The sequence below is a fragment of the Leucoraja erinacea genome, chromosome 6 (assembly GCF_028641065.1).
Source record: "Leucoraja erinacea ecotype New England chromosome 6, Leri_hhj_1, whole genome shotgun sequence".
Classification (NCBI taxonomy): Eukaryota; Metazoa; Chordata; class Chondrichthyes; order Rajiformes; family Rajidae; genus Leucoraja; species Leucoraja erinaceus.
Window position 1 is genome coordinate 10350577 of NC_073382.1, and position 27526 is coordinate 10378102.

The 27526-nt window shown below is 40.2% G+C and overlaps 1 protein-coding gene across 6 annotated transcripts in view; it reads right to left on the reverse strand.

Annotated features, from left to right (window-relative positions):
- LOC129697886 (F-BAR and double SH3 domains protein 2-like) overlaps positions 1–27526 on the reverse strand; it is a 213732-nt gene that overhangs the window by 185157 nt on the left and 1049 nt on the right. For all 6 annotated transcript variants that reach the window (XM_055636596.1, XM_055636593.1, XM_055636595.1 and 3 more), the window contains exon 2: positions 27127–27224. In XM_055636596.1, coding sequence (XP_055492571.1) covers positions 27127–27224 — 98 coding nt within the window. The remainder of the gene's footprint in view (positions 1–27126; positions 27225–27526) is intronic.

Sequence of the window (27526 nt, forward strand, 5' to 3'; positions counted from 1 at the left end):
GGCAACGTTTCGGGTCGAGACCCTTCTTCAGGTTGATGTGAGGGTAGGGGAGGGGGGGGCGGGAATGAGAAAGGAAGAGGCGGAGACAGTTGGCTGAGGGGGAGCTGGGAAGGGGAGGAGAAAGCAGGGATTACCTGAAATTGGAGAAGTCAATGTTCACACCGTTGGGGTGTAAACTGCCCAAGTGAAATATGAAGTGCTGCTCCTCCAATTTACGGTGGGCCTCACTCTGGCCATGGAGGAAGCCCAGGACAGAAAGATCGGATTCAGAATGGGAGGGGGAGTTGAAGTGCTGAGCCACCAGGAGATCAGGTTGGTTATTGCGAACCGAGCGGAGGTGTTGGGCGAAGCGATCGCCAAGCCTACGCTTGGTCTCACCGATGTAGAACAGCTGACACCTAGAGCAGCGGATACAATAGATGAGGTTGGAGGAGGTGCAGGTGAACCTCTGCCGCACCTGGAAAGACTGCTTGGGGCCTTGAATGGAGTCAAGGGGGGAGGTAAAGCGACAATTCTAGCATTTCCTGTGGTTGCAAGGGAAAGTGTCAGGCAGACAAAACCAGGGCAAAAATCAAAAAGGGCCACTTTTCAACATAATTGTGTAAGGGGTAAGAGTGTTGTAAAAACAAGCCTGAAGGCTTTGTGTCTCAATGCAAGGAGCATTCGTAATAAGGTGGATGAGTTGAATGTGCAGATAGCTATTAATGAATATTATATAGTTGGGATCACGGAGACATGGCTCCAGGGTGACCAAGGCTGGGAGCTGAACATCCAGGGATATTCAATATTCAGGAGGGATAGACAGAAAGGAAAAGGAGGTGGGGTAGCGTTACTGATTAGAGAGGGGATTAATGCAATGGAAAGGAAGGACATTAGTTTGGAGGATGTGGAATCGGTATGGGTAGAGCTGCAAAACACTAAGGGGCAGAAAACGCTGGTGGGTGTTGTGTACAGGCCACCTAACAGTAGTAGTGAAGTTGGAGATGGTATCAAACAGGAAATTAGAAATGCGTGCGACAAAGGCAAAACGGTTATAATGGGTGACTTCAATCTACATATAGATTGGGTGAATCAAATTGGCAGGGGTGCTGAGGAAGAGGATTTCTTGGAATGTATGCGGGATAGTTATCTAAATCAACATGTAGAGGAACCAACGAGAGAGCAGGCTATTTTAGACTGGGTATTGAGTAATGAGGAAAGGTTAGTTAGCAATCTTGTTGTACGTGCCCCCTTGGGCAAGAGTGACCATAATATGGTTGAGTTCTTCATTAGGATGGAGAGTGACATTGTTAATTCAGAAACAATGGTTCTGAACTTAAAGAAAGGTAACTTTGAGGGTATGAGACGTGAATTGGCCAAGATTGACTGGCAATTAATTCTAAAAGGGTTGACGGTGGATATGCAATGGAAGACATTTAAAGACTGCATGGATGAACTACAAAAATTGTTCATCCCAGTTTGGCAAAAGAATAAATCAGGGAAGGTAGTACATCCATGGATAACAAGGGAAATCAGGGATAGTATCAAAGCGAAGGATGATGCGTACAAATTAGCCAAAAAAAGCAGCATACCGGAGGACTGGGAGAAATTCAAAGACCAGTAGAGGAGGACAAAGGGCTTAATTAGGAAAGGAAAAATAAATTATGAAAGAAAACTGGCAGGGAACATAAAAACTGACTGCAAAAGTTTTTATAGATATGTGAAAAGAAAGAGATTAGTTAAACCAAATGTAGGTCCCTTGCAGTCAGATACAGGTGAGTTGATCATGGGGAACAAGGATATGGCGGACCAATTGAATAACTACTTTGGTTCCGTCTTCACTAAGGAAGACATAAATAATTTGCCGGAAATAGCAGGGGACCGCGGGTCAAAGGAGTTGGAGGAATTGAGTGAAATCCAGGTTAGCCGGGAAGTGGTGTTGGGTAAATTGAATGGATTAAAGGCCGATAAATCCCCAGGGCCAGATAGGCTGCATCCCAGAGTACTTGAGTAAGTAGCTCCAGAAATAGTGGATGCATTAGTAATAATCTTTCAAAACTCTTTAGATTCTGGAGTAGTTCCTGAGGATTGGCGCGTAGCAAACGTAACCCCACTTTTTAAGAAGGGAGGGAGAGAGAAAACGGGGAATTACAAACCAGTTAGTCTAACATCGGTAGTGGGGAAACTGCTAGAGTCAGTTATTAAAGATGGGATAGCAGCACATTTGGAAAGTGGTGAAATCATTGGACAAAGTCAGCATGGATTTACGAAAGGTAAATCATGTCTGACGAATCTTATAGAATTTTTCGAGGATGTAACTAGTAGCGTGGATAGGGGAGAACCAGTGGATGTGATGTATCTGGACTTCCAGAAGGCTTTCGACAAGGTCCCACATAAGAAATTAGTATACAAACTTAAAGCACAAGGCATTGGGGGTTCAGTATTGATGTGGATAGAGAACTGGCTGGCAAACAGGAAGCAAAGAGTAGGAGTAAACGGGTCCTTTTCACAATGGCAGGCAGTGACTAGTGGGGTACCCCAAGGCTCAGTACTGGGACCCCAGCTATTTACAATATATATTAATGATCTGGATGAGGGAATTGAAGGCAATATCTCCAAGTTTGCGGATGACACTAAGCTGGGGGGCAGTGTTAGCTGTGAGGAGGATGCTAGGAGACTGCAGGGTGACTTGGATAGGCTGGGTGAGTGGGCAAATGTTTGGCAGATGCAGTATAATGTGGATAAATGTGAGGTTATCCATTTTGGTGGCAAAAAAACAGGAAAGCAGACTATTATCTAAATGGTGGCCGATTGGGAAGGGGGGGAGATGCAGCGAGACCTGGGTGTCATGGTACACCAGTCATTGAAGGTAGGCATGCAGGTGCAGCAGGCAGTAAAGAAAGCGAATGGTATGTTAGCTTTCATTGCAAATGGATTTGAGTATAGGAGCAGAGAGGTTCTACTGCAGCTGTACAGGGTCTTGGTGAGACCACACCTGGAGTATTGCGTACAGTTTTGGTCTCCAAATCTGAGGAAGGACATTATTGCCATAGAGGGAGTGCAGAGACGGTTCACCAGACTGATTCCTGGGATGTCAGGACTGTCTTATGAAGAAAGACTGGATAGACTTGGTTTATACTCTCTAGAATTTAGAAGATTGAGAGGGGATCTTATAGAAACTTACAAAATTCTTAAGGGGTTGGACAGGCTAGATGCAGGAAGATTGTTCCCGATGTTAGGGAAGTCCAGGACAAGGGGTCACAGCTTAAGGATAAAGGGGGAAATCCTTTAAAACCGAGATGAGAAGAACTTTTTTCACGCAGAGAGTGGTGAATCTCTGGAACTATCTGCCACAGAGGGTAGTTGAGGCCAGTTCATTGGCTATATTTAAGAGGGAGTTAGATGTGGCCCTTGTGGCTAAGGGGATCAGGGGGTATGGAGATAAGGCAGGTACGGGATACTGAGTTGGATGATCAGCCATGATCATATTGAATGGCGGTGCAGGCTCGAAGGGCCGAATGGCCTACTCCTGCACCTAATTTCTATGTTCTATGTTTCTATGAGAGGGGATGATATGGGCAGGAAAGGATGAATTGACTAGGGAGTTACAGAGCGGTCTCTGCGGAAAGCCGACAGGGGAGGAGATGGGAAGATGTGGCCAGTGGTGGGATCCCATTGGTAGACAAAAACGCTGGAGAAAATCAGCGGGTGAGGCAGCATCTATGGAGCGAAGGAATAGGCGACGTTTCGGGTCGAGATCCTCCTTCAGACTGATGTCGTGGGGGAGGGGTGGGAAGAAAGGAGACGGAGACAGTAGGCTGTGGGAGAGCTGGGAATGGGAGGGGAAGGAGGGAGAAAGCAAGGACTACCTGAAATTGGAGAAGCCAATGTTCATACCGCTGGGGTGTAAACTACCCAAGCAAAATATGAGGTGATGTTCCTCTAATTTGCAGTGAGACTCACTCTGGCCATGGAGGAGGCCCAGGACAGAAAGGTCGGATTCGGAATGGGAGGGGGAGTTAAAGTGCTGAGCCACCGGGAGATTAGGTTGGTTATTATGAACTGAGTGGAGGTGTTGTACAATGCGATCGCCAAGCTTGCGCTTGGTCTTACCGAGGTTGATCATACACAGAATAATCCAACCACATTTGTGTTTGGAAATGGAAATAATAGAAATTACTTTCATTGCAACGTGTAAAAAGAGTTGAGATACTGTATTATAATTTTGCTGCATATCATTGACGTATATATCAGGTCTTGATTGATGAATGTTTAGTTTGTGACTTTATTTGAAAAAGAAATAATATGTGAATGCTCCATTGAGCATAATTCCGACTGGTAACTACGCACTTCGTCCGAGCACATTATCACACGTAAGCCGTCTTACATTACCACCTAAACTATTATTTGGCAACCTAAATAGCTGCCTAGGTTGCCCGGCTAGCAACAGAGAAAAAAAGTTAAGTGAGAGCCCTGTTTTACCTTTTAAATCTCAATTTTTATCTTAAATTTTGATTTACATTCAACAGATTTTTGTTCAAAATACTTGCTCAATTCATTTTCATTTCAATGAGAATTTAATAAAAACAATGTGAAACAGAAGCTGAAAATAGCAATACCTCTCTACATGTTACAATAGCATTTTTGATACTGTGAAGAATTTATAATTATTCTAAAAAAGATCCACATCTCGTCATTATTAAATAGTACAATTTAAAAGGTAAAAGTCAAATCATTAAAAGGCTTTAAAACATTTTGCTTGGTCATTTCCTCCAAAAAATCAAAACATTTACTTTGAAGACTGAAAACAACAAAACTGCACATTATTGGACAGCTGGAAAGTTGGGTGGAGTGGTGGTGGATTGAATTTACTCCAGATTTATGCAAGGTAATGACTTTGGGGAAAGTCAGATTCTAGGAGGACATGTGCAGTAAATGATAGGACCTTAGGAACCTTGGGGCGCAGATCCATAGCTCTCTTAAATGGGGACACAGGTGGACAGGGCATTGAAGAATAATTGCCTTCATACCAGAGGCATTGAATATACTTGTTGCATCACATGGCAATTACGCAGAACATTAGTTAAACTAAACTTAATGTATTTTTACTGTTCTGGTTGCTACGTTGCAGGATGTGGTAACAGAGAGAATGCAGAAGACTTTCACCAGGATGTTGTGAGAAAAGGTTGACTATAGTTATAAGGAGAGATTGAATAGGCTGTGTTTATTCTCACTAGCACGTAGGAGGCCAAATGATGGCTTTATGGAGACTTATAAAATTGTGAGGGTGATTGTTAGTCTTTTTCTCAGTATAAGTGGTCTTGAAAAAGAGGGCGCAGGTTTAAAAGTAGGGTGTAGAAATTTAAAGGAGATCTGTAGGGTAAGATTTTCACCCACATCAAAAGTGGTGTTTATCTGCAATGATTTGCATGGGGCATGGAAGAGCCAGATACCATTATGATACTTAAAAGGCACGCAGATAGATAACTGGACAGGGTAGGTGTGGAGATGCCCAAAGCAGGAAAGCGAGGTTGGCATAGATGGGCATCACAGTCGGAATGGACAAGATGGGCTGTAAAAGCCCTTTTCCTGTGCTGTACAATTTCTATGACTTAATAATTTAATAACTATTGGCAAATTTACAAACTTCAGAACTCAAAACCAGAAGTCCATGTTGATTTTCATGTCCAGCTTGTGGTAACAGAAAGAATAACCTGTTCTATAACCTGGACATGAAAATCAAAATGGACTTCTGGTTTTGAGTGCTGAATATAATCAAACTAATCAGTTACACATTAATGAATCTAGCTTTTAAACTTCTTAAGAACCTCATAATATCCTCCATTGTCGATTGAAATTTTAAAACATTAAGCTATATATTGATCCCACAAAAAAAATAATTAGGTTCTGCAAATAGTACCCGAAATGAACAAACTTGATGACCAAAATCATTGAAGCACTAACTGATGACCAGGTAAACGCAGGCTGTTAAAGTTTGCATATCAATTCACTCAAGAACCATGACCAAATTGTTTGACCAGTTTAATTTGTTATGACACAAATATTACCAAGGTATTGGGAATTTGGAATCCCCCCCCCCCCCCCAAATGACTCAAAATTCGATACTCAAAACCTTTGAGGCCATCTGCGTCGGAAACAGATGCTGGTTTAAACCGAAGATAGACACAAAATCCTATCTGTACAGGTAGATTGAATTTAAATAAAAATATTGCATCCAACAGTGCAAATTTACAGCAAACTAGATTTAGAGAAACGAAGCAATGTAATTTTGTCCTCCCAAACATTTGTAAGTATCAAAAGAAAATTATCTGGAGAAATCTCAAAATAATTCAACTTCAAATTATTGAATTCCACTCGCACCTGTATTTGATTATATATTTATGAACAATCACGAAGCCACTTAGTAACTGTAACTTTCACTAAAATTACAAGGGACAACAAAAGGATTAAAATACCCTTCTTTCCATTTATCTAAATTGTAACTGAAACTCTTAAAATATTTTATGGATTTCTGTAGAACTACTGACATATAAAATGTTACTGGCCGAGATAATGAATACGCCCATCACAATCATTTTGTCCAACAGTTTCAGTAGAGGTTCAGATCCATAGAACAGGCCATTTCACCCACACATCCACAGATCAGTATTAATCCCATTTTCCAGAACTTGGGCTATAGTTTTCTATGCGAGGCAATTCAAGTGTTTGGCTGGACACTTGTTAAATGCTGCCAGCCATTCTGCTTCCACCATTCTCTCAAGCTGTGCATTCTAAGTACTTGACAATCTCTGGGAGGGCAAAGGTCCCATTCAGATCCCCTCTAAATGTCTTGCCCTCTACCCTAAATCTACTTTTATCCACCTGAAATGGGGGATAGTTTACGCTGTCAACCCTATCTATATCTTTCATCATTTTATATTCCTTAATCATATCTACTCAACCTCCTCTATCAGGTATAGGTTTCGGTTTATTTGGCATGTGTACCAAAGTACAGTTAACAGCTTTGTTATCCAATCAAATCAGATAATACTAAACAGGAATACAATCAAGCCTAACTTCAACAACAAATGTAGAGCAATGGGAAAGATAGTTCTCAACATTGTAATGCACTAGTTCCATAGACAATATCCACAATGGGGCAGAGGTGCATCAACAGGTCACTAGTTTAGGGAAGGACCATTCAGAAGCCTGATAAGAGGGGAAGGTGATGTTCCCGAGTCAAGTGGTGCGTGCTTTCAAGCTTCTGTATGGTTAAAGTTAACTTTTGTCTCAGTTCTTCTGAATGCAGGTGGAGTTCAATTGTACCAATATACCACAGAGGAAATTTTCAATTTGCAACAGGCATAAAATAGGTTTGTGAATCAGTGCTTTTAGCTTCCAGTGAAATTAATTAAAAATAATTAAAATCAGCTTTTTCCAATAATAGGCGAATAATACCATGTGCATGCTACTGGAACATGGGTAGAAATTCATGACACATTCAGCATGGAAGAAATAAAAAATCTTAACAAGGATTCAAATAAGGAATTCAGGGGAAGTTTCTTTGGGAGTGCCTTCAATGTGGAATTTACTTCAAAAGGTGGTTGAAAATTCACTTAAAACTAATATTACCCAAAGGAAAAAGAATCCTACAAATGTTGACAAACCTGCAAACCACAGTTCATCAGAACGTCCTCAACCCAACAAGATGTCATGCACTTAGCAATTGAAATCTTTCTTGGACCACTCAAATCTTATGACAGTTCAGGTCTGCTAGCATTATTTGATTTTAGATGCCCAACATCATCACCAACGCCAGTACTGAGAAAAAGAACACCTGCCAGAAAATGACAGCATAACAAATGCAGGAAAAAAAAACTATTAAAATGGATTCTACCTATTCTCTAATCTAATCCATAGAAAATACATCTGTTGATATTCATTAGTTTCCCCAAACCGATTTCATAACTATTGGATTAATGATTTCTAGGATATTTAAGGTATGACATACCACTATGACATTTGAACATGTCAGTTTAATAATGTCATAGTAAATTATGTTATCCCTCCCTCCACAAATGAAAATCCCTTGCATGCACTCGGGCTGGATAAACTGTTTAACGTGATAAATATAAATTATAAACTTTTATTTGAGATATTCATCTTCTTTACAATGGAGATACATTGGCTATGCATTAAGTTGGCTAGCAAGGGTCTGTGATGGTCATCTTCAAATGTTTACTGTGTATATAATACTGTCCTCATAATCTGTTGTTATTTTGAAGTTAGCCATTGACCAATATTTCTGCAAATTGGCAAGTGCTTGTAGATTTCTGCGTTTAACCTCGAGGAAAGTCCAGATTATCAAAATAAGACGAATAAACAATAATGCTATTTAATTTGAAGATTCAAAATTTCTAAGATTAGACATGAAAATGCAGACTGATTCTAGAATAGGTGGTATAGTGGTCAGCAAAGATGGCTATCCAGAATTATAACAAGATCTTGTTCAGCTGGACAAGTGAGCTAAGGAATGGCAAATTAAGTTTAATTCAGATGTGTGAGTTGTTGCATTTTGGAAATTCAAATCACACCAGGACCTTCACAGTGAATGGAAGAGTCTGAAGGAATGTGTTAGAATAGAAGGATCGAGGAATACTGGCACGTAGTTCATTGAAAATGATGTCATAAGGAGATAGTGTAGTGAAGATGGCTTTCGTTACACTGGTTCTCATCATTCAGGGAATTTAGTTGTCTGAAGAAGGATCCCGACCCAAACGTCATCCATCCTTTTTCTCTAGAGATGCTGCCTGACCCGCTGAGTTGCCCCAGCACTTTCTGTCCATGCCGAGTTATTCCAGCACTTTCTGTCTACCTAATTAAGTATAAAGATTGGAACAAAAAGGAAAGTATTGGAGTAATTCAGTGGGTCAGGCAGCATCTCTGGAGAACATGGACAGAGAACGTTTTGGGTTGGGACCCTTCTTCAAAGTAGATCCCAACCCAAAATGTCAAGTCTGAAGAAGGGTCCCAAGCCGAAACATCACTTATCTACGGTCTCCATTGATGCCGATCCGCTGAGTTACTCCAGCAATATGTCTTTTATGATAAACCAGCATCTGCAGTTCCTTGTGTCTACATAGAAGTTGGATAATGTTATACAAGGCTTTGGCGAGACCACACTTTGACTATTGTCTTCATTTTGGCTGCACTGCTATAAGAAAAATGCCATTAAGCTAGAAAGAGAGAAAAGGAGATTTACAATGATACTGCCAGGACTTGAACGTCTAAGCTATGGGAGCAATTGGGCAGGATAAGACTTTATTCCTGGCACAGGAAACTGGGGGCAGATCTTTGAGGCATATAAAATCATCAGGGGCAGTGATAGGGTTAATGCACAAAGCATTTGCCGAAGATTGGGAATCAAGAGAGTGGTGAATTCACACAGGAGGGTGGTGAATCTCTGGAACTCTCTGCCACAGAGGGTAGTTGAGGCCAGTTCATTGGCTATATTTAAGAGGGAGTTAGATGTGGCCCTTGTGGCTAAGGGGATCAGGGGGTATGGAGAGAAGGCAGGTACGGGATACTGAGTTGGATGATCAGCCATGATCATATTGAATGGCGGTGCAGGCTCGAAGGGCCGAATGGCCTACTCCTGCACCTAATTTCTATGTTTCTATGTAAGAATTAAAGGACATAGGTTTAAAGCGAGAGGGGGGGGGGGGATGTTTAATAGGAAGCTGAGAGGCAATTAATAACAGACTTTGTCTTTGTTCTGAAACATCACTGGGCAACAGCCCCCATTACTGCAGTTATATTTTTGAATTAGATATATATCCAAGATGATATATTTTCATAGGACCGTACTATGAAGAGTTTCTTCTCTTTAACTCTGCAACCTCCTAGTCTCCTCCCTCTAACAGAGCAGGTCTGAGGTATCATCCTAGATATTCATGCTCAAAATCTCTGGAGTGGAACGTAAACCTACAGCTTTGTGGATTCAGAAGCAAATGCCCAATTTAAACCAATATTAGAATCCACAGAATACCCAGAAGAATCCAGGAAAAAAAAAAAAAATTCTATTTGTTTGAACTTTCACAGTGACCAAACAGCATTCTAGGGCAGACGTCCTGTGCTGTAATTGCACGAAGTCTACAGAAGCAACTAAATAAAAAAATGAAAATGGCACCAGAGTGTGGCACAGGTACTGACCTTCCCACCATCAAAGGGATCTATAGCAGGCTCTGCCTCAAGAACGCAGCCAATATCAAAGACTCAAACCACTCTGGCCATGTTCCTACCACCGGGAAGGTGGAACAGGAGCCTAAAAAACATGGCAATCAGGTTCAAGACTAGCTTCTTCCCAGCAACCATTAGGCTCTGGAACGCTACACAACACTAACCTCAGTAACGATGGACTGCGTATCTGATTGCACTACAGACTTTGGGTTTTGCATTGCTATGGCTACCTTGTGTTACGTGTTTAATGTATAATTGATGAATAATATTTTTATCTGTGTGCATTGAATTTACTGGCTTGAAAAACTGCATGATGTAAGAATGTCACTATTCTATTGTTGGCACAAGTGACAATTTAACAGTCTTGCCTCTTGAAATCAGGCAAAAGTTCACGAGCCAAGTGGAAGGACAAAGGTTCCCAAGCTGAACTCACACTTCCTGGCACACTACATCTCTGGCCCCTTGCTGCAATGTTGAATTACAACATGGCAGTGCAATCTTTAGTACTTCTAACTTCACCTGCTGCCATGCGTTCCAGATCTTCTTTGTACCAGCAGCTGGTAGATCCTTGTGCTCCACTACACAGAGGATAGTAACATTTATCCATACAATGAAATGCTTTCTGCCCTTAATGGATTTTGTTTTAAAGAATGAGTAGATATATTCAATAATAAGCTTATAAAATAAACAGCAGTTGGGGATTATTTAGGCATGAGAATTCAAAATAATTTCCACATTGAAATATTCTTTAATGTTCTCAACCTTTGCCTCAAGCGCATTTTCCAAATGCCAAGCATTCCACAAACTTCTGATCCATAATCAATATCTATTGAAGAAATAACTTGGATTCCACTGGTGACATCTTTATTTAGGGCTCTTCTAATCTGGCAAGAATTGTCCAATTAAAGTTACCTACACTATGAAATGTTCAATGGGATTTATTTTAAATGCAATAAAACTAGAGGCAGGGTTGTATTCATGCACTAACAATTGAATACACTGGGATGAACCAAGCTAGTATTATATATTGGAATAATGAACCTCGTGTAATTGTCCCTGTTGCTCAATTTCTGCCCTGTATTCAATATCCATACTAATAACTGGCTTCTATGCTTATACTGTGGCTGCAGCAAGCTATAAAGGCTTGGCGGTGACAGAAAAACATGTGCAATTGAGGAATGGTGGGGCAGAACCTATGTTCATTTGAGGCTTATGTTTGAGGCAGCTCTTTTATTTATTTGTGATGGGTAAACCTTTTTAATTATCTTGAATACTGGTGCTTTATATTTCAAATTAGGATCATTAATGATACCAAAGGGAAAGTAATTTTTAGACCAAGTCTGTGAACCAATCTGAAATATAATAATTATTATTTATTTCTAGTAATATTTCAAATCATTTGGTATTTTTAAATTATTTTTAAATTAAATTAATTTAATATTGTTTCAGCATGCTCTTGGTCTCTTTTTAAGAAATTGCTAGCCTCCTAGAAAGAGCACATTACTGAGTAAATAAGGTGCAACATGTAATAATACGATTTGGGCCACTGCAGAAAACGTGGTAGAAAAAAAAAGGAGGAAAAAAAAAAAAAAAAAAAATCAGAAAAGGAATGCGGGGTCGAGCTTGCTTTGAGGATCCTGTCAATTTATTTTCCTGAAAACATTAACAAAGCAACCATACTCCATTGGGGTCTTCCTGACAGCCCACTGAGGTCATAACTTTGACAATCATAACCACCTGTTGTTACACTCCCCATACTACTTTAGGGCATATCAGTTGACTTGTGATGCTTTCAATTTCAAAGTTCAGAAATAGTCATTCTTGAAATTCCCAGCATCCTGTGAAAGCAGGGCAAGTGCATGTTCAATGTTTCTGCAATAGCAGAAAAAACTCCTGTAACATATCTTTTGACAATGCCACAGCCTCTGTTAATGGAAATACGGATGGTGGTCAACAACCAGATTTGGAAAATTAGAGAGACCAGTGGCAGAAAATATTTGCCACTTACGCCGAGTTATGATCTGCTCATGGCCCTACAGCAGCCGGGTGAATTGTGCACAGCCTGCACAGAAAGAGCTGATGGGATCACGCTGGGACGCACCGACCACATCAATCCGATACCAACGGGCCTTTAAGCGGGAATTAAGAAATTGCACATCCACTTAGGCCAACATCAGACTTTTTAACTTTGCAAGATGGCAGAATGTGACAACTCTGTGTGCTGTTCCAGAAGAGGATCTTTTGTAGCATGATTTGACTGGAGAGCATGCAGAACAAGCATTTCATTGTATCTCTGTATACGTGGCAATAATTAAACCCAACCGAACATAATAGCTTAGCCACTACCTCCTATTTTTCAACGCTCCCTGTAAACTATCGCCATAAGTAAGTTTTATGAACACTACCGAAAAACCTGCAAAGCAAAAAAATGGTGGGGCAAACATGACAAATAAAAAGCAAATGCTGAAAATACACATCAGGGCAAATACACATCCTAATGCATTTGGGCAGAGACCTGCTGCCCTCTGGAAGGCGCTATAGGTGCATCAAATCCAGGACAAACAGACTCAGGAATAGCTGCTTCCCGAGAATTATATCTACCATAAATTCAAATCCACACATGCACTGACTACACCGCCCAACAGGACTTCCATCTGTATATATGTATGTAGCGCCGTAGAATTTGTGCACCTATTCCCCCCCCCCCATCTCCCTTCTGTTTTGTTTTTTCTGTTTCTTGTTTTTTTTGTGTAAAATTGTATGTATGCACCGAGTACGAGCAGCTTTCAGTTTCACTGTACATGTATAGTGACAATAAATGGCATATCTATATCTTGGAAAGGATGAAGATTTAATTACTTTAAAGGTAGACACAAGATGCTGGAGAGGAATGGGTAACGTTTCGGGTCGAGACCCTTCTTCAGACCCGAAACATCACCCATTCCTTCTCTCCAGAGATGCTGCCCGAGTTACTCCAGCATTTTGTGTCTACCTTCGATTTAAATCAGCATCTGTAGTGTTTTCTCCCACAAGAGTTAACGACTAGATTGGTGAATTTGCAAAAACATAGAACAGTAGAGCACAGTCTGTGCCAAATATGATACCGTTAAATTAACCTCATCTGCCGGCATGTGATCCATACCTCTCCATTTCTTGCATGTCCACATGCCTATCTAAAAGCCTCTTAAATGCCACTATCATATCTGCCTCCACCACCACCCCTGGCTGTGTATTCTAGCACCCACAACTCTATAAAAAAAATTGACCCACACTTCTCCTTTAAACTTTGCCCTCACCTTAAAGCTATGTCCAGAGAACATGCATCCAGAATATGTATCCTGACCCAGCATGTGCACAACTGAACTGCAACAATGAACGATTTAGAAATAATTAAACAACTGCTTTGCCTATAAAGTAGTTTTCAAACACCAATCTTGATTCCAGAAACATGCTAGTGTTCTTCCACAGAAAATGAAGCAATCCTTTTATGTGTGCATCTTTTAACATACAAAATAAACATCCTCTGAAACAGACAACAGAATGACTGGCAATAATAGCAAGCATATGGATCAGAGTTGAAATTATGTGCAGAACTTCTCACCAGCAATGATTAATCGCTGAACAGGCATTTTTGACAAGGAAGGAAGGAAAACACTCACTAGGATTTTGTTCAGTTTGCCAGAAACTGAATTTGCAAAGTCAGGCACAGATAATGGTTCAATGGAAATAATGGAGAGACATTAAACAATGGAAATACAAAGAAACTGCTGACAGCAGTAGTGTTTTTTTTCCAAGGTTCTACAAATCTATTTTCATTCTAGAATACCTGCATAATGCACAATTGTATACTTGGGGTTAGGCTGCATTTAGCATACACATCCACCACTGATTTTCTGGCACCTTTGGTTCCAGTGCCTTCCTGGATTATACGTTTTCCGGACCAACAGGGATCATGTTCTCTTAAAGGAGTCCAATGGTACAGGAACAGTCTGCCTATGCCGCAGTGATACCGGCCCACAAACTCTGCTGTGGGAACAGATCTGTCAGTTCCGACCGGAGTTCCTAAGCACCAGCCACAGCGGGCAAATTTGACTCGTAGATTGGCGCAGAAGTCATGACGAGGTTGAAATCGGCCACCTTACCAATGTTTGGGGGGGGGGGGGGGGGGGGGGGGGGGGGGGGGGGGGGGGGGGGGGGGGGGATTTTGAGCGCCCTCTCATAACCACCAGCTGGCAGAAAAATCAGTGGTGGACCTGTATTGTGCGCAGTGTTGTTGGCCTCATTTAAGAACAGATATGGAGAGGGTTTAAAAGATTTACTAGGATGCTGGATATACAAGGAACTGCAGGATGCTTGCTTACAAAAAAAAAGACTTGGTGTTGGAGGCAAATAAGCGGGTCAGGTAGCATCTCTGGTGAACATGGATAGGTGATGTTTCGGGTCAGGATTAAAAAACAGTCCCAAAACTAAACATCACCTATCAGTATTCTACAGAGCTGCCAGATCCACTGAGTTACCACAGCACTGTGTATCTTTAAAAAAAAAAGACAACTGCCTGGATTAGAGGGTATTAAGGAGTGGTTAGAAAAAGTTGATTAGTGGAGTATCAGAGAGCAAAGGGGAGATCTGATATATGTTTATAAAATTATGAGAGATAGATACAAGGTGGATGGTATTTTTCCGATGGTCCAAAGGTCCATTAATCTTTGGTTTAAAGGGAATAGTTTCACAGAGATATGCAGGGCAAGTTTTTTAATTTTTTAATTTTTTTATAAAAGAGTTGTTGGTGCCTGGAATGCACTGTAAAGGATAGTAGTGAAAGCAAATCTGATGGTGTTTAAGAGGGTTTAGAGAGACAAGAATGTGGATCATGTTCAGACCGATTGGAGTTCTTCAATTTGCCGTCATGTTTGGCACAGACATTGGGGCCGAACGGCCCTGTTCCTGTACTGTTCTTTTTCGGATAAGAAACAGAATTCAACCAAGGCTGTCAGTACTCAGTGGAGATAAAAACTGAATGCTACAATAGTCTGAAAAGTTTGACAGGGTAGATGCCAAGAAGTTATTTCTTCTACATGATACCACTGAAATAGGTACACGATCACAGAATATGGGATTGTCGATTTAAAATAGAGATGCACAGAAATGTCATAGATCTTGGTGATGCAAATCATCTGAGTTATATCTCCCAGACAACTGGGGATCCTTGGTCATTGAGTATATTCAAAGTAGAGGTTGTTGACTAAAAAGGAACGCATGGATTCACAAACCCGTCTTCATTAACGGGTCAGTGGTAGAGACAGTCAACAACTTCAAGTTCCTGGGCTTGCATGTCTTCGAAGATCTGTCCTGGACTCAGCGCATTGATACAATCAAAAAGTAAGCCCATCAATCCCTCTACTTCTTTGGAAGATTAAGATTTGTTACGTCGATGAATACTATCTTGAACTTCCACAGGTATATGATAAAGAACATAATGACCGGTTGTATCACTACCTGGTTCAGTAATTCAAACGCCCAGGAATGTAGGAGATTCCAAAATGTAGTGAATAGTCCATCACGGGTACCGACCTACCCACCTTCGAAAGGATCTACAGGAGTCAATGCCCGAGAAGGGCAGCCAGCATCATCAAGAACCCACACCATCCTGGCCACACTCTAATTTCACTCCTGCCATTGGGAAGAAGGTACAAGAGTCTGAAAATAATTACATCCAGGTTCAGGAACAGCTTCTTCCCAAAAACTATTAGGTTACTGAACACTATAAACTACAACTAAACGCCAAACTGCATTGGTTGCACTAAAGACTTCAGCCTTTTTGTTTTGTTGGTTTTGTGCACTACATTGTTTTATTTTAGTTATTAAACTTTGTTTGTTTATTATATTATATATTGAATACTGTTTACACAAACCTGTGATGCTACAAGTAAGAATTTCATTTTTTAGTTTCAGTACATGTGACAATAAAACACCCGATTCATGACAATTCTTTAGACAGCAAATGGAATTTATATATATTGAGACCAAGCAAGAAAGTAGATAAATATAAGATGAGATCTGATACTAATGAATGGCAGTGCAAGATCAAAGGCACAATGCTGACACGTGTTTCAGATTTTCATGCACTTGGGATGAATATGAAGACCCACATTTGGCTTCCTCTGTCCTCACCTCTAGTAAATGTGTTGTAACCTCCAGAAAACCTTAATAAATTCCCTGTACAGGTGTTTCCAGGGTTACTGATAAGCTGACTAATGGAAATCCAACCTTATGTTAATTCCCCCATATATTTATAAAGCATTGTTCAAGATAGCAATAATAATAAAATATTTTGTGGTATTCATTAATGGCTGGATACAGCATGTATTTCAATAAGTTATTAATAGAAACAGTGTTAATTCCCCCAATATTTAATAAAGCATAATTTCTAAAGCATTGTTCAAGATAGCAATAATAATAAAATATTTTGTGGTATTCATTAATGGCTGGATGCAGCATGTATTTCAATAGTTATTTATAGACAGTGTTAAGTTGAATATTTAATTAAATTAATTTCAAGCAAGTCAATGGAGAGCAATACAATGTGGACTACTACAGAAAATTGCCATTTCTGATGGACAATAGTTCATTGGAACAGAATCCTTATGTAACCCAGGGACTGCCTGTATTGTGGATTCCAACATAATATTTAAAATCTAAAGACTTATTAAAAGATGAAATCTTAGCCCGGATATATGCTGAGACACTGCTTTTAAATGTCCAATTAACATCAGTAGCAACCCTTCACTTGCTCCCCCCCCCCCCACTCCCCCCTTCCCAATTCTCTTCGACTTTAGACTAGAACTGCAGATTAGGAAAAGGGGAAATGCAGCGAGACCTGCGTGTCATGGTAAGTCATTGAAAGCAGGCATGCAGGTGCAGCAGGCAGTGAAGAAAGCGAATGGTATGTTAGCTTTCATAGCAAAAGGATTTCAGTATAGGAGCAGGGAGGTTCTACTGCAGTTGTACAGGGTCTTGGTGAGACCACACCTGGAGTATTGTGTACAGTTTTGGTCTCCAAATCTGAGGAAAGACATTATTGCCATAGAGGGAGTGCAGAGAAGGTTCACCAGACTGATTCCTGGGATGTCAGGACTGTCTTATGAAGAAAGACTGGATAGACTTGGTTTATACTCTCTAGAATTTAGGAGATTGAGAGGGGATCTTATAGAAACTTACAAAATTCTTAAGGGGTTGGACAGGCTAGATGCAGGAAGATTGTTCCCGATGTTGGGGAAGTCCAGGACAAGGGGTCACAGCTTAAGGATACGGGGGAAATCCTTTAAAACCGAGATGAGAAAAAACTTTTTTCACACAGAGAGTGGTGAATCTCTGGAACTCTCTGCCACAGAGGGTAGTTGAGGCCAGTTCATTGGCTATATTTAAGAGGGAGTTAGATGTGGCCCTTGTGGCTAAGGGGATCAGAGGGTATGGAGAGAAGGCAGGTACGGGATACTAAGTTGGATGATCAGCCATGATCATATTGAATAGCGGTGCAGGCTCGAAGGGCCGAATGGCCTACTCCTGCACCTAATTTTTATGTTTCTAACTGCTGCCTCACAACATCAGAAATCCTATTCGATTCTGCCCACGGATGCAGTCTTTGCGGAGTTTGCACCTTCTCCTTGTGACCGCCTGGGTTTCCTCCCAGTACTCTGGTGTCCACCTGTATCTCAAAGATTTTTATGTTACTTGGCCTCTGTAAAATTGTGTGGAGAGTGAATGAGAAATTGGGATAACATAGAACCTGTGTAAGCAGGTGGCGAGGATTCGGTGGGTTGAGTGGCCCGTTTCCATGCTGTATCTTTCAATCAATCCCACTATACATCAATGTTGTTAAGGGTCTTACCAATGTTGTTAACGGTCCTACTCTTCCATTACATTTGACCTCCAATAGAGCAACACTTCACACTTGCTCAGATTAAACACCATCTCCTTTTTCTCTGGCCACATTTGTAACTGATCCATATCCTGCCATATCCTTTGGCACCTTCCTCACTGCCAATCTATCAATTTTGGAGCCCACTGAAATTTAAACTTTTCCCCACCAAAACACTGGAATAACTCAAAAGTTGAGTTCCTCCAGCAGTTTGATTTTTGCTCCAAATTCCAGCTTCTGCAGCATTTTGTGTATCAACTTTTCCCAAGCAATAGATTTAGGGTGAATGGAGGTTTCGGGGGGAATCTGAGAAATAATTTTTTCACCCAGAATATGGTGGAAATCTGGAACTCATTGTTTGAGATTGGTGGAAACTGTGATTGCCAGGACTGAGACGGCTCAAAAGCTGAAAAATTAGATTAGTATAGATATGCATTTCCATACAGTGACTGAAAAATAATATCAGCCAATATTTTTCTTATTTTACTTAGTAACTGAAAATCTACTATTGTCCTTATTATGACCAAGGAAGAAGGGGCAATGGATAAGAATTGAACATTTTAAATATTTCTATTTCAAAAATTATCTAAATATCAATGTATATCCAAAAAATGCACCCAGTGTTTACCCAAAATCTCCATTGGCTGCTGAAGAAATGTTCACGTTTGTAAAGAAAGAGCATTTTGTTTAATTCTCATCCTACCTCTTCATCACTAAACAAAAGCTTGTTCTCCAAAGCGAAATGAGGCATTGTCAAACATTACATTAAAAATAATGTGCATTCAAATACAAAAGCACTAATGCACATATGAAACAAATATAATGTTAAGTGATGTAACAAGACAAGACATGGGAAGAAACACGATGCCATTGTACACACCAGAAAACGGGCTCATAATAAAAATGATTTACAGTTTGGGTTAACAAATCCATCAAATGCATGTTATTCCTTTTCCACATATTTAAACATGGTCTAGAATCATGAATATACTAGATTTTTAAGCATAAAATAGACAACCACCAGGAGTTTTCCCCCCCTCAGTGGGTTCGGTAACCAGCGCTCACTATTTTTGTTCACATTTTTCCTATTGTTCTTGAACCAATATTGGTGGAGCAAGGACGTGAGCAACATAAGTGATCGCATGGGTGGGCCAGAAAAAGCCCGGCAGCCAGCTACACTGTCAAACCCGTCAAATTTGTTTAATGCTTCAGAACAGAGACGTTCAAACCTATTAAAATATATTAACCAATTAAGAAAACTAATACCATTAAATCATAATTTAAACCTGAAATGTACCTCACCGATTGCTAGAATGTAGGCAACCAATTGCAAGAACCTGGGGAGTATTTTCTACTGCCAAATTTCTGCTTTATATTTATATTTAATATTAAATTAAGGAATTTCAAGAGTTTGGTCACGTGGAACCTGCCACAAAGTCATGGACACTGTTAGTGACCTACACAACTACATGCACAGGAAGCATCTACAAGTGCAAAAGCTTGAACAGCAGCAGCATATATAGAGATGATCATGCTGCAGCATTAGTGTATGTTGATAGGGATGGAAAGGGTACCACCTGGCAGTCTCAGAGATAGATTTTGCTCTCTTGGACATTGGAAAGGACAATTATTCCATGGCGTAGTGCAATAAGAACTGCGAACATAGCAATAAGAACTGAGAACACTACGAGTCTTAGCTGCAGAGAATTACAAAACAGGAAATAGAGCAGATGAATGCAAGTGAATAAACAGCACAGGAGGGAGCACTATTTATGGGTAATGGAGGACCTCAACAAGTCACCAGGTTGCACCTCAACAGGAATGGAAACAAATATTTGTATGGAGGAGGATGGGGTGCAATTTTCCTCATGCTACTGGAGATGGATTAATCTCGTTTGGAAGAGCTATGAGCACCTGATGGCAAAATCAGAAAGGAAATAGTTATATTGTTAACATATTCAAGGGTACTTGATATTTTGTAAAGATAAGCTAAAAGGAAATGCAGATGGGGCAAGACCAATATTTCAGGATGAGAAATGGAATTAGCTCAGAAGCCCAAAATGTGGAATCAGTTTGGAGACATGATAGAAACCTCTGGTTGTGGTAATATTTTGGCCCCCTTAACATTAGGTATACTGTAAGATGGAATAAATTAGAAATAATGTGGGCTGGTAAGAAAGCTACTGAAACAATCAAGCAATTTTAATAATCATATAAATTAAAGAATCAAATTGGAAAAAATTAACACTGCAAATCTGTTCATAGCAGAAATGTGCAATATCTTATTTGATAGCAATACATTTAAAATTCAGAGAGCTGGCTATTTAGATCTGGAAACGTGTAATGTGACAGGATTAATTAATAATAAGCGAGTTCGGTATTCCGACTGCGCATGCCCAGGTCAAAGGTCACTATGCATAACATTGCTGGAAAACAGTGAACCTTCATTTCTTCCATTTTTTCTAGCTTTGATTTTTCTAGGTAAGAAAATACAGCTTTCAAACTGTGAAATAGTTGTATTTATTGTTCCTTAGTTATAAGCTAAGATTATTTTGTTATTTTTATTATTGCTTTATGCTTTGGTGAGCGAGCGAGATCGTGCTCGTCCGTGGTCGGTGTCGGGTCCGGGTCTGTTGAGTTGCTGCTGGGCTGTCCCCGTCCCCTCCCGCGTGTCTTGTCCAACCCCGCTCCCCAACAGGCCGGGGCCCGCTGGCGGCCAATCCCCCCGGCATTGGCGAAAGCCGAGCACCAGCCATACACACAAAGCGCTGCAGCAATTCAGCCTTCTCCCCGCACCGGCTGCAAACCCGGCCCGACACCTCCGGTCGCCCCCAAGGACAGGGACGAGACACCCAGGAGGGGACGGGGATGGCCCAGCAGCAACTCAACAGACCCGGAACCGACACCGACCATGGACAAGCAAGATCTCGCTCACTCACCAAAGCATAAAGCAATAAAAACAACAAAATAATCTTAGGTTTTAACGTAGGAATAATAAATACAACTATTTCACAGTTTGAAAGAGGTATTTTCTTACCCTGAAGAATCAAAGCTGGAATAAACGGAAGAAATGAAGTTACACTGCTTCACAGCAATGTTATGCATAGTGACCTTTGACCTGGGTATGTGCAGTCGGAATACCAAACTCGCTTATAGTATAATCAACAAATTCCCAGGAACAAGCGATCAAAATTAGCATAGTAGAATTTCAATCTCAATTCAAAAGCGAGAAACTTAAGGTTAAAATCCGTGTCTCGAATTTATAAATCCAATGCAAAGGTATGAGGGCAGAGCTGGCCTTGGAAAATAAATGGGAAAGGTAGTAATTTATGGTCTGGCAGATACTTAGGGTGATGCTTTATAAATCTCACCAAAATTATATTCTGATGAAGGTTTGAAGGATGCACCAACTTCCATAAATAAGGAAATTAACGAAATAAACATATGAAAATGGCACAGTATTGTAAATTTTAGTGGTAGGCCAAAAGATTGCAAATTTTCAGGGAACCAGCAAAAGATAATTAATAAAATTATAAAGAGGGAGAAAATAAAGGATGAGTAAAAACTAGCAAATAATACAAAAATATAGTATGATTCGACAGATATAAATAAAGTAAATTAAACATTGGATCATTTGAAGACGACACTGTCGAATTGATACAAAAGCTGGAGTAACTCAGCGGGACAGGCAGGATCTCTGGAGAAAAAGAATGGGTGACATTTTGGGACAGTCATTAAAGATCTCTCCATTCCGAGGCCGATTCCGAATTACGAAAAGTGTCTGGTCCCAAGGTTGTCGGAAGATGACAGGTGACATTTCGGGTAGACATTTCGGGGTTACAGGCAGGACTCTCGACCTGAAACATCACCCATTCCTTCTCTCCAGAGATGCTGCCTGTCCCGCTGAGTTACTCTAGCTTTGTGTCTATCTTCAGTTTAAACCAGCATCTGCAGTTCCTTTCTACACACTGTAGATTTAATAGTCGGGAGTAGAGAAACAACAAACATTCATATCATTGTTTTAGATCAGTCTTCATAATTGAAGCCATTGAAACATCCCAATAATAATAAATAATTAATGCGGCTTTCGGAAAGGAGGAAGTTAAGATTAAAGGTCAAGTGCCCAGGATCTAATGGCCTGCATCCAAGGGTCTTAAAGAAGCGAATTAACTAGTTGTAGTCTACCAAAACTGTTGAAAAACTACAAATGTAATGCTATCATTCATGAAAAGAGGGGAACAGAAGCTGAAAACTATATGTCAGTTAGTTCACATTTGTCATCGTGTAATGCTGGAATCTAATACTTGGGTGGCAATAGCCAGAGATTTAAAAAAATCATTAGACAGTGAAGGAGAGCCTATGTGGTTTTTTGAAAAGAGAAGAATTGTTTGATACATTTTCAAGTTCTTTCAGAATATAATAGACAAGATAAATGTAAATTTTGATTTTCAGAAAGCATTCAATAAGGTGGCACATAAAATGTCACAGCACAATTAATAATGCATGGGGAGGTCATATATTTGCTTAGATAACATAGCTAACAGAGGGGCCAAAATAAATGGGCCATTTTTGAATTAACTATCAGTAACTAATGGGGCGTCAGTGAGCATTACTGGGGCCACAACTATTTATAATCTATTTTAATGACTTGATTAAATGACCAAGTATTCTGCAGCCACATTTGCTAAGAAAATAGGTGGGTTAAGATGGTGCCAAGGAATCCCAACAAGTTTCCGCTCTGCCCTTGGACTCCATGTGGTATCCTGTAACAAAACGCAGTTGAAAAACAACCAGAAATCCTGGGCCAGTAACTTCCAAATTTCGTAATTTACAAATAACCCTGATACTTGCATGCAATCATGCTGGGAAACATTGTTGTAACTACCAGCAGAAAGAAAACAAGCATGTAGTTTCCCATCTCGTTATTTTGAAAATGTTATTTATATTTTAGGAAATAAAAATAACACCAATGACTTCAGTGAGCAGATACTCAAATAAAATGGTAAACAGACAAATATACCACAGTAGATTCTACGCTATATTTAACATAATCTGAAGTACAAGGAGAAATTAAACAGAGTGGGCCTGTATTCTCCTGAATTTGGAAAAAGGAGATAATCTCATTAAAAGACCTATAAAGATTTAGTTCCATACATATTCAAGATTGTGAATGATAGATTAGGTAATCTGATACATGATTAGTGGAGGAAAGTGCCACTGAAGTAAAAATTCAGACAGAATTTTTTTGAATGGTCAAATGGCCTACAGTTGCTTCTATTTCTTAGATTTGAACAGATAGTTCTGCTGTCATGTGAAGTTGTGTTCCAGAGAAAGATTGCATTATGGAATATAAAAACAATTTGTCAATGGGGAAAAAAAGGAGTTAAGGACTAGTGAGTTTCAGACTTGCAATAACAAAGTTATTTTTCCCTCGGGGAGGTATTTTTAACAGCTGCAAACTAAAGCCTATGTGTTACATTGTTTAAGAGAGTATCTTTGAACAAGTGTGAATGGAAGAGATTGCTTGTCAATTTCATTGATCACTTGCAGTGAATTTGAGACAATTCTGATAACAGTGGGTGGTAACAAATTGATGACCTTTCATCATAATTGGGGGAAAAAAAGAGGAAAAGTATGGTTTAAATGGCAGAGAATGGGAAAGAGGACGAGGTAAAAGAATGCAGCAGGAGAGAAGAAAAAATCCTGATAGAAACAGTTGCAAGAAACTGAAATAAAATAATGCTATAAACAGCCAACAGGCCATGGGAGCGAAAAATTATGTAACTGGTTAATAATCGTCTGTTAAAACTGGTCAGTTCGGCCAGTAATAAGAAAGGTTAGTTATCTGAAATTGTTTTATCTAGTCCCCAGTCTTGTCACATGGCTAGATGGATGATCAGGTGCTTGTCTTCAAACATAGACTTCATTGGACCAGTTCAGGAGGCCAAAAATCAGAGGTCTGAATTAAACTGACAATTGGCATTTGAAGACTCAAGGTCTGAACCAAGATGTTCTACAAAACAGTTATCCAATCTGTGTTCAGTTTGTCCACTGTAGAAAAGATCACACTGTGAGATCTGGGTGCATTATATCAAATTAGAAGTACAAGCACATTGCAGCCTCATCTGTAAGGATCTGCTTGGCTTCCGGATGGTGGGAAAGAGGTAAAAGACGCAATGCTTCTCCTGTGGTTGAAAGAGAATATGCCACGAAAAGAAAAATGTTTTTGGTGGAGCCAGTAGAGAGGCAAGCGATGGAGGAAACTTTGGAATGTTGAAAAAGGGAAGTAAAGAAAAGACATTCATTGCTGGAGTTGTGTTAAAAATAGCAGAAACTATGAATCAAACAAAGGAGACTGCAGATGCTGAAATCTTCATCTAAAAGAAAACTGCAAGAGGAACTGATTAGGTCAAGCAACATCTGAGGAGGCAATGGACAGACCTTATACGCTTGGGTAATGTTGAAAATTTAGTCAACTGCCTAATCAACCCTTTTTGGTGGGAGGAGGGGTAATTAGGGCTCAACACCCCCCCCTGTGTGCCTGGGCCCTGGACTTTCTCACCGCCAGGCCCCAGGTAGTCAAGATGGGAGGGAATACATCAAAGTCTCTCACCCCGAGCACAGGATCCCCCAGGGTTATGTCTTCAGCCCCCTATTGTATTCCCTGTACACACATGACTGTGTGGCTAGGTTCAGCTCCAACTCGATAATCAAGTTTGCTGATGACACTGTGGTGATGGGCCTGATCTCAGACAATGATGAGAAGGCCTACCGGGAGGAGGTGGCTGATCTGGCACTCTGGTGTCAGGACACCAGCCTCCTCTTGAACATCAAAAAAACTAAGGAGCTGATCGTGGACTTTAGGAGGGCACATCATCCGAGGACGTACACACCATTGAGGATAAATGGGGATACTGTGATAGGGTGAACTGTTTTAAATACCTGGGAGTCCACATCTCTGAGGATATGACATGGACATCACACGCCGCAGCACTAGTGAGTAAGGCAAGGCAGCGCCTTTGCCACCTCAGACAATTGAGGAAATTCAGAGTGTCTCCGAGGATCCTCCAGTGCTTCTACTCAGCGCCTGTGGAAAGCATTTCGTCCGGAAATATTACAATCTGGTTTGGGAATTGCTCTGCCCAGTAAAACAAGGCTCTGCAGAGAGTAGTGCGTTCGGCCGAACGCACTATGGGAACTTCACTCGCCCCCCTGCAGGAACTATACATCAGGAGGTGCAACTCCAGAGCCAATAAAATCATGGGAGACCCCTTCCACCCCTGCAACGGACTGTTCCAGCTGCTACGGTCAGACAAACGCCTCCGTTGCCATGCTGTGGGAACGGAGAGGTTGAGATGGAGTTTCTTCCCAGAGGCCATTCGGACTGTAAACTCCTATTTCACCAGGGAATAACTTTACTGTACCACTCTACTACTTTTTTTTTTTAATTGCCGTTTTTTCCCTTTTTCCTTCCGCCCACAATATTTAATATGGAAAAGAATATGTGATTCTGTTACATTCTGTTTGTAATTTGGTTGGTTGTCTTTTTGCACAACGTCCGCGAGCATTGCCACTTTTCATTTCACTGCACATCTCGTATGTGTATGTGACGAATAAACTTGACTTGAAGCAAGGGTGTCACGCCACATATGCAGGAGGACAACTCAAAAGCAAAAGCTTTCAAAATCTTAATATCAGAACATATATATGACAGAGCTAGAGAAATTGATAGAATAGAATGGAGTCCTCCCCACAGGAGCAGGGTGAAACATGTAGTCCAGATAGCTATGGAAATCTTCGAGCTAATAATGGACACAAGTCACTAACCTATCCTGAGACAGAAGTTGGGAAGTCAATAAAAGGATGTAGCAATGTTATTTCCCTTGTCTATGGTGTTAGCATGATAGGCTAATACAAAAGTTTAAAATTTATGGGGTCCAAGGCAGGCTGGAAAATTGGATTCAAAATTGTCTGTGACATAGGTGTCAAAGGCAGCAGTGGAGGAGATTTGGTTTTCTAACTGGAAATCTGTGATCAGTGATGTAACAAGAATCAATTTTGGGATTCTTGATGTTTATGAAATAGACAAGAACCAAGTCAAGAGATTACGTCAACTCAATACAATTTGGATACTAATGCAAGAGATAAGATCAGTAAGTCTGCACAAAATCTGTGGTATAGATAGTGAAAAGAATTGTTAGGTAGGCTACAGCATGATATTGGTCAGGTGGAAAGTTGGACAAAGCAATGGCAAAAGGAATTTAATGCTCGACAATTGCAAAATTATGTACATAAAGTCAAATCAGGGTAGAAAATGTACACAATAAATGGAAAAACACTTGCCAGCATGCTGATGACCAGTGTGACTTTGGGGTGCGCCCTTAGATTCCTGAAAATGCCAGGTAAATATGGGTTGTTTGTCTTATGGCAAAAATCATAAAAGCAGGGATGTCACTTTTAAAAACAATGGTTTAGCATATTTGAAGTATTGTGTGCAATTCTGGTCATGACACGATAGGAAAGATCCAATTGTGCTATTTGTGTGTTTTACTTAAGAGCCAAGGGTCACACAACCAAGAGGTCAAACAGTCAACAGAAATGAGAAGAAATATTTTTAGCAGTTTGCGTACGTTTGAAATTCTCTACCCAAGATGTATGTGGATACGCAATAGCTGAAACCAGGTGTCTTATTAGGTACCATCCAGCTTATTTGTCTTTAGGAAAATGGAAACAGTTTGATGAAAGTTACAGAGATCACAAGATGTAATAGTTTACATATGGCTGAATATTATTTTAAGACACAAATGAAAAACCAGGAAGATTGCTGGAAAATCCAACAACATCTGTAAGTATTCACAAGGTTATTGCAAGCAAACCCTAGTATGCTTTTAAATCAGATATGCAAATTCAATTCAAGAAAATAAAATGTTGATTATGACAATTTATGATCTTTATTATTCAGTCAGCAAGCAAGTGTTAGGAAATCTTACCTCAAATCTTCCAATAAATCGCATTCTCCTTGATGCTTTGCCTGAAGTTTAATCATTTGCTCAGCATGGATGTTTTTCAGTTCTTGAGTGACTTTTACCTTTGATAAGAACACACTTCTTTCAGAGATAGCAAACCGTACAAATAAAAGCAACTATCAAGCTACAACTGAACCCACCAAATTCCTTGTGAGAACTTGCAAAAGTAGTAAAATATAAAATATTAAATAGTAAAACATAAAATAGCACTAAACTTCGCTGTGTTATGTCATAACACAAGCCAGTGTCCGTAAAGCTCTTATACCGTTTATAAATGTAGTTATGTAATGTCCTAAACTATGTAAATAATACAGAATATTTTTAACCAGACATTATCGCACACCGCTGGTCTTGAAAACAATTT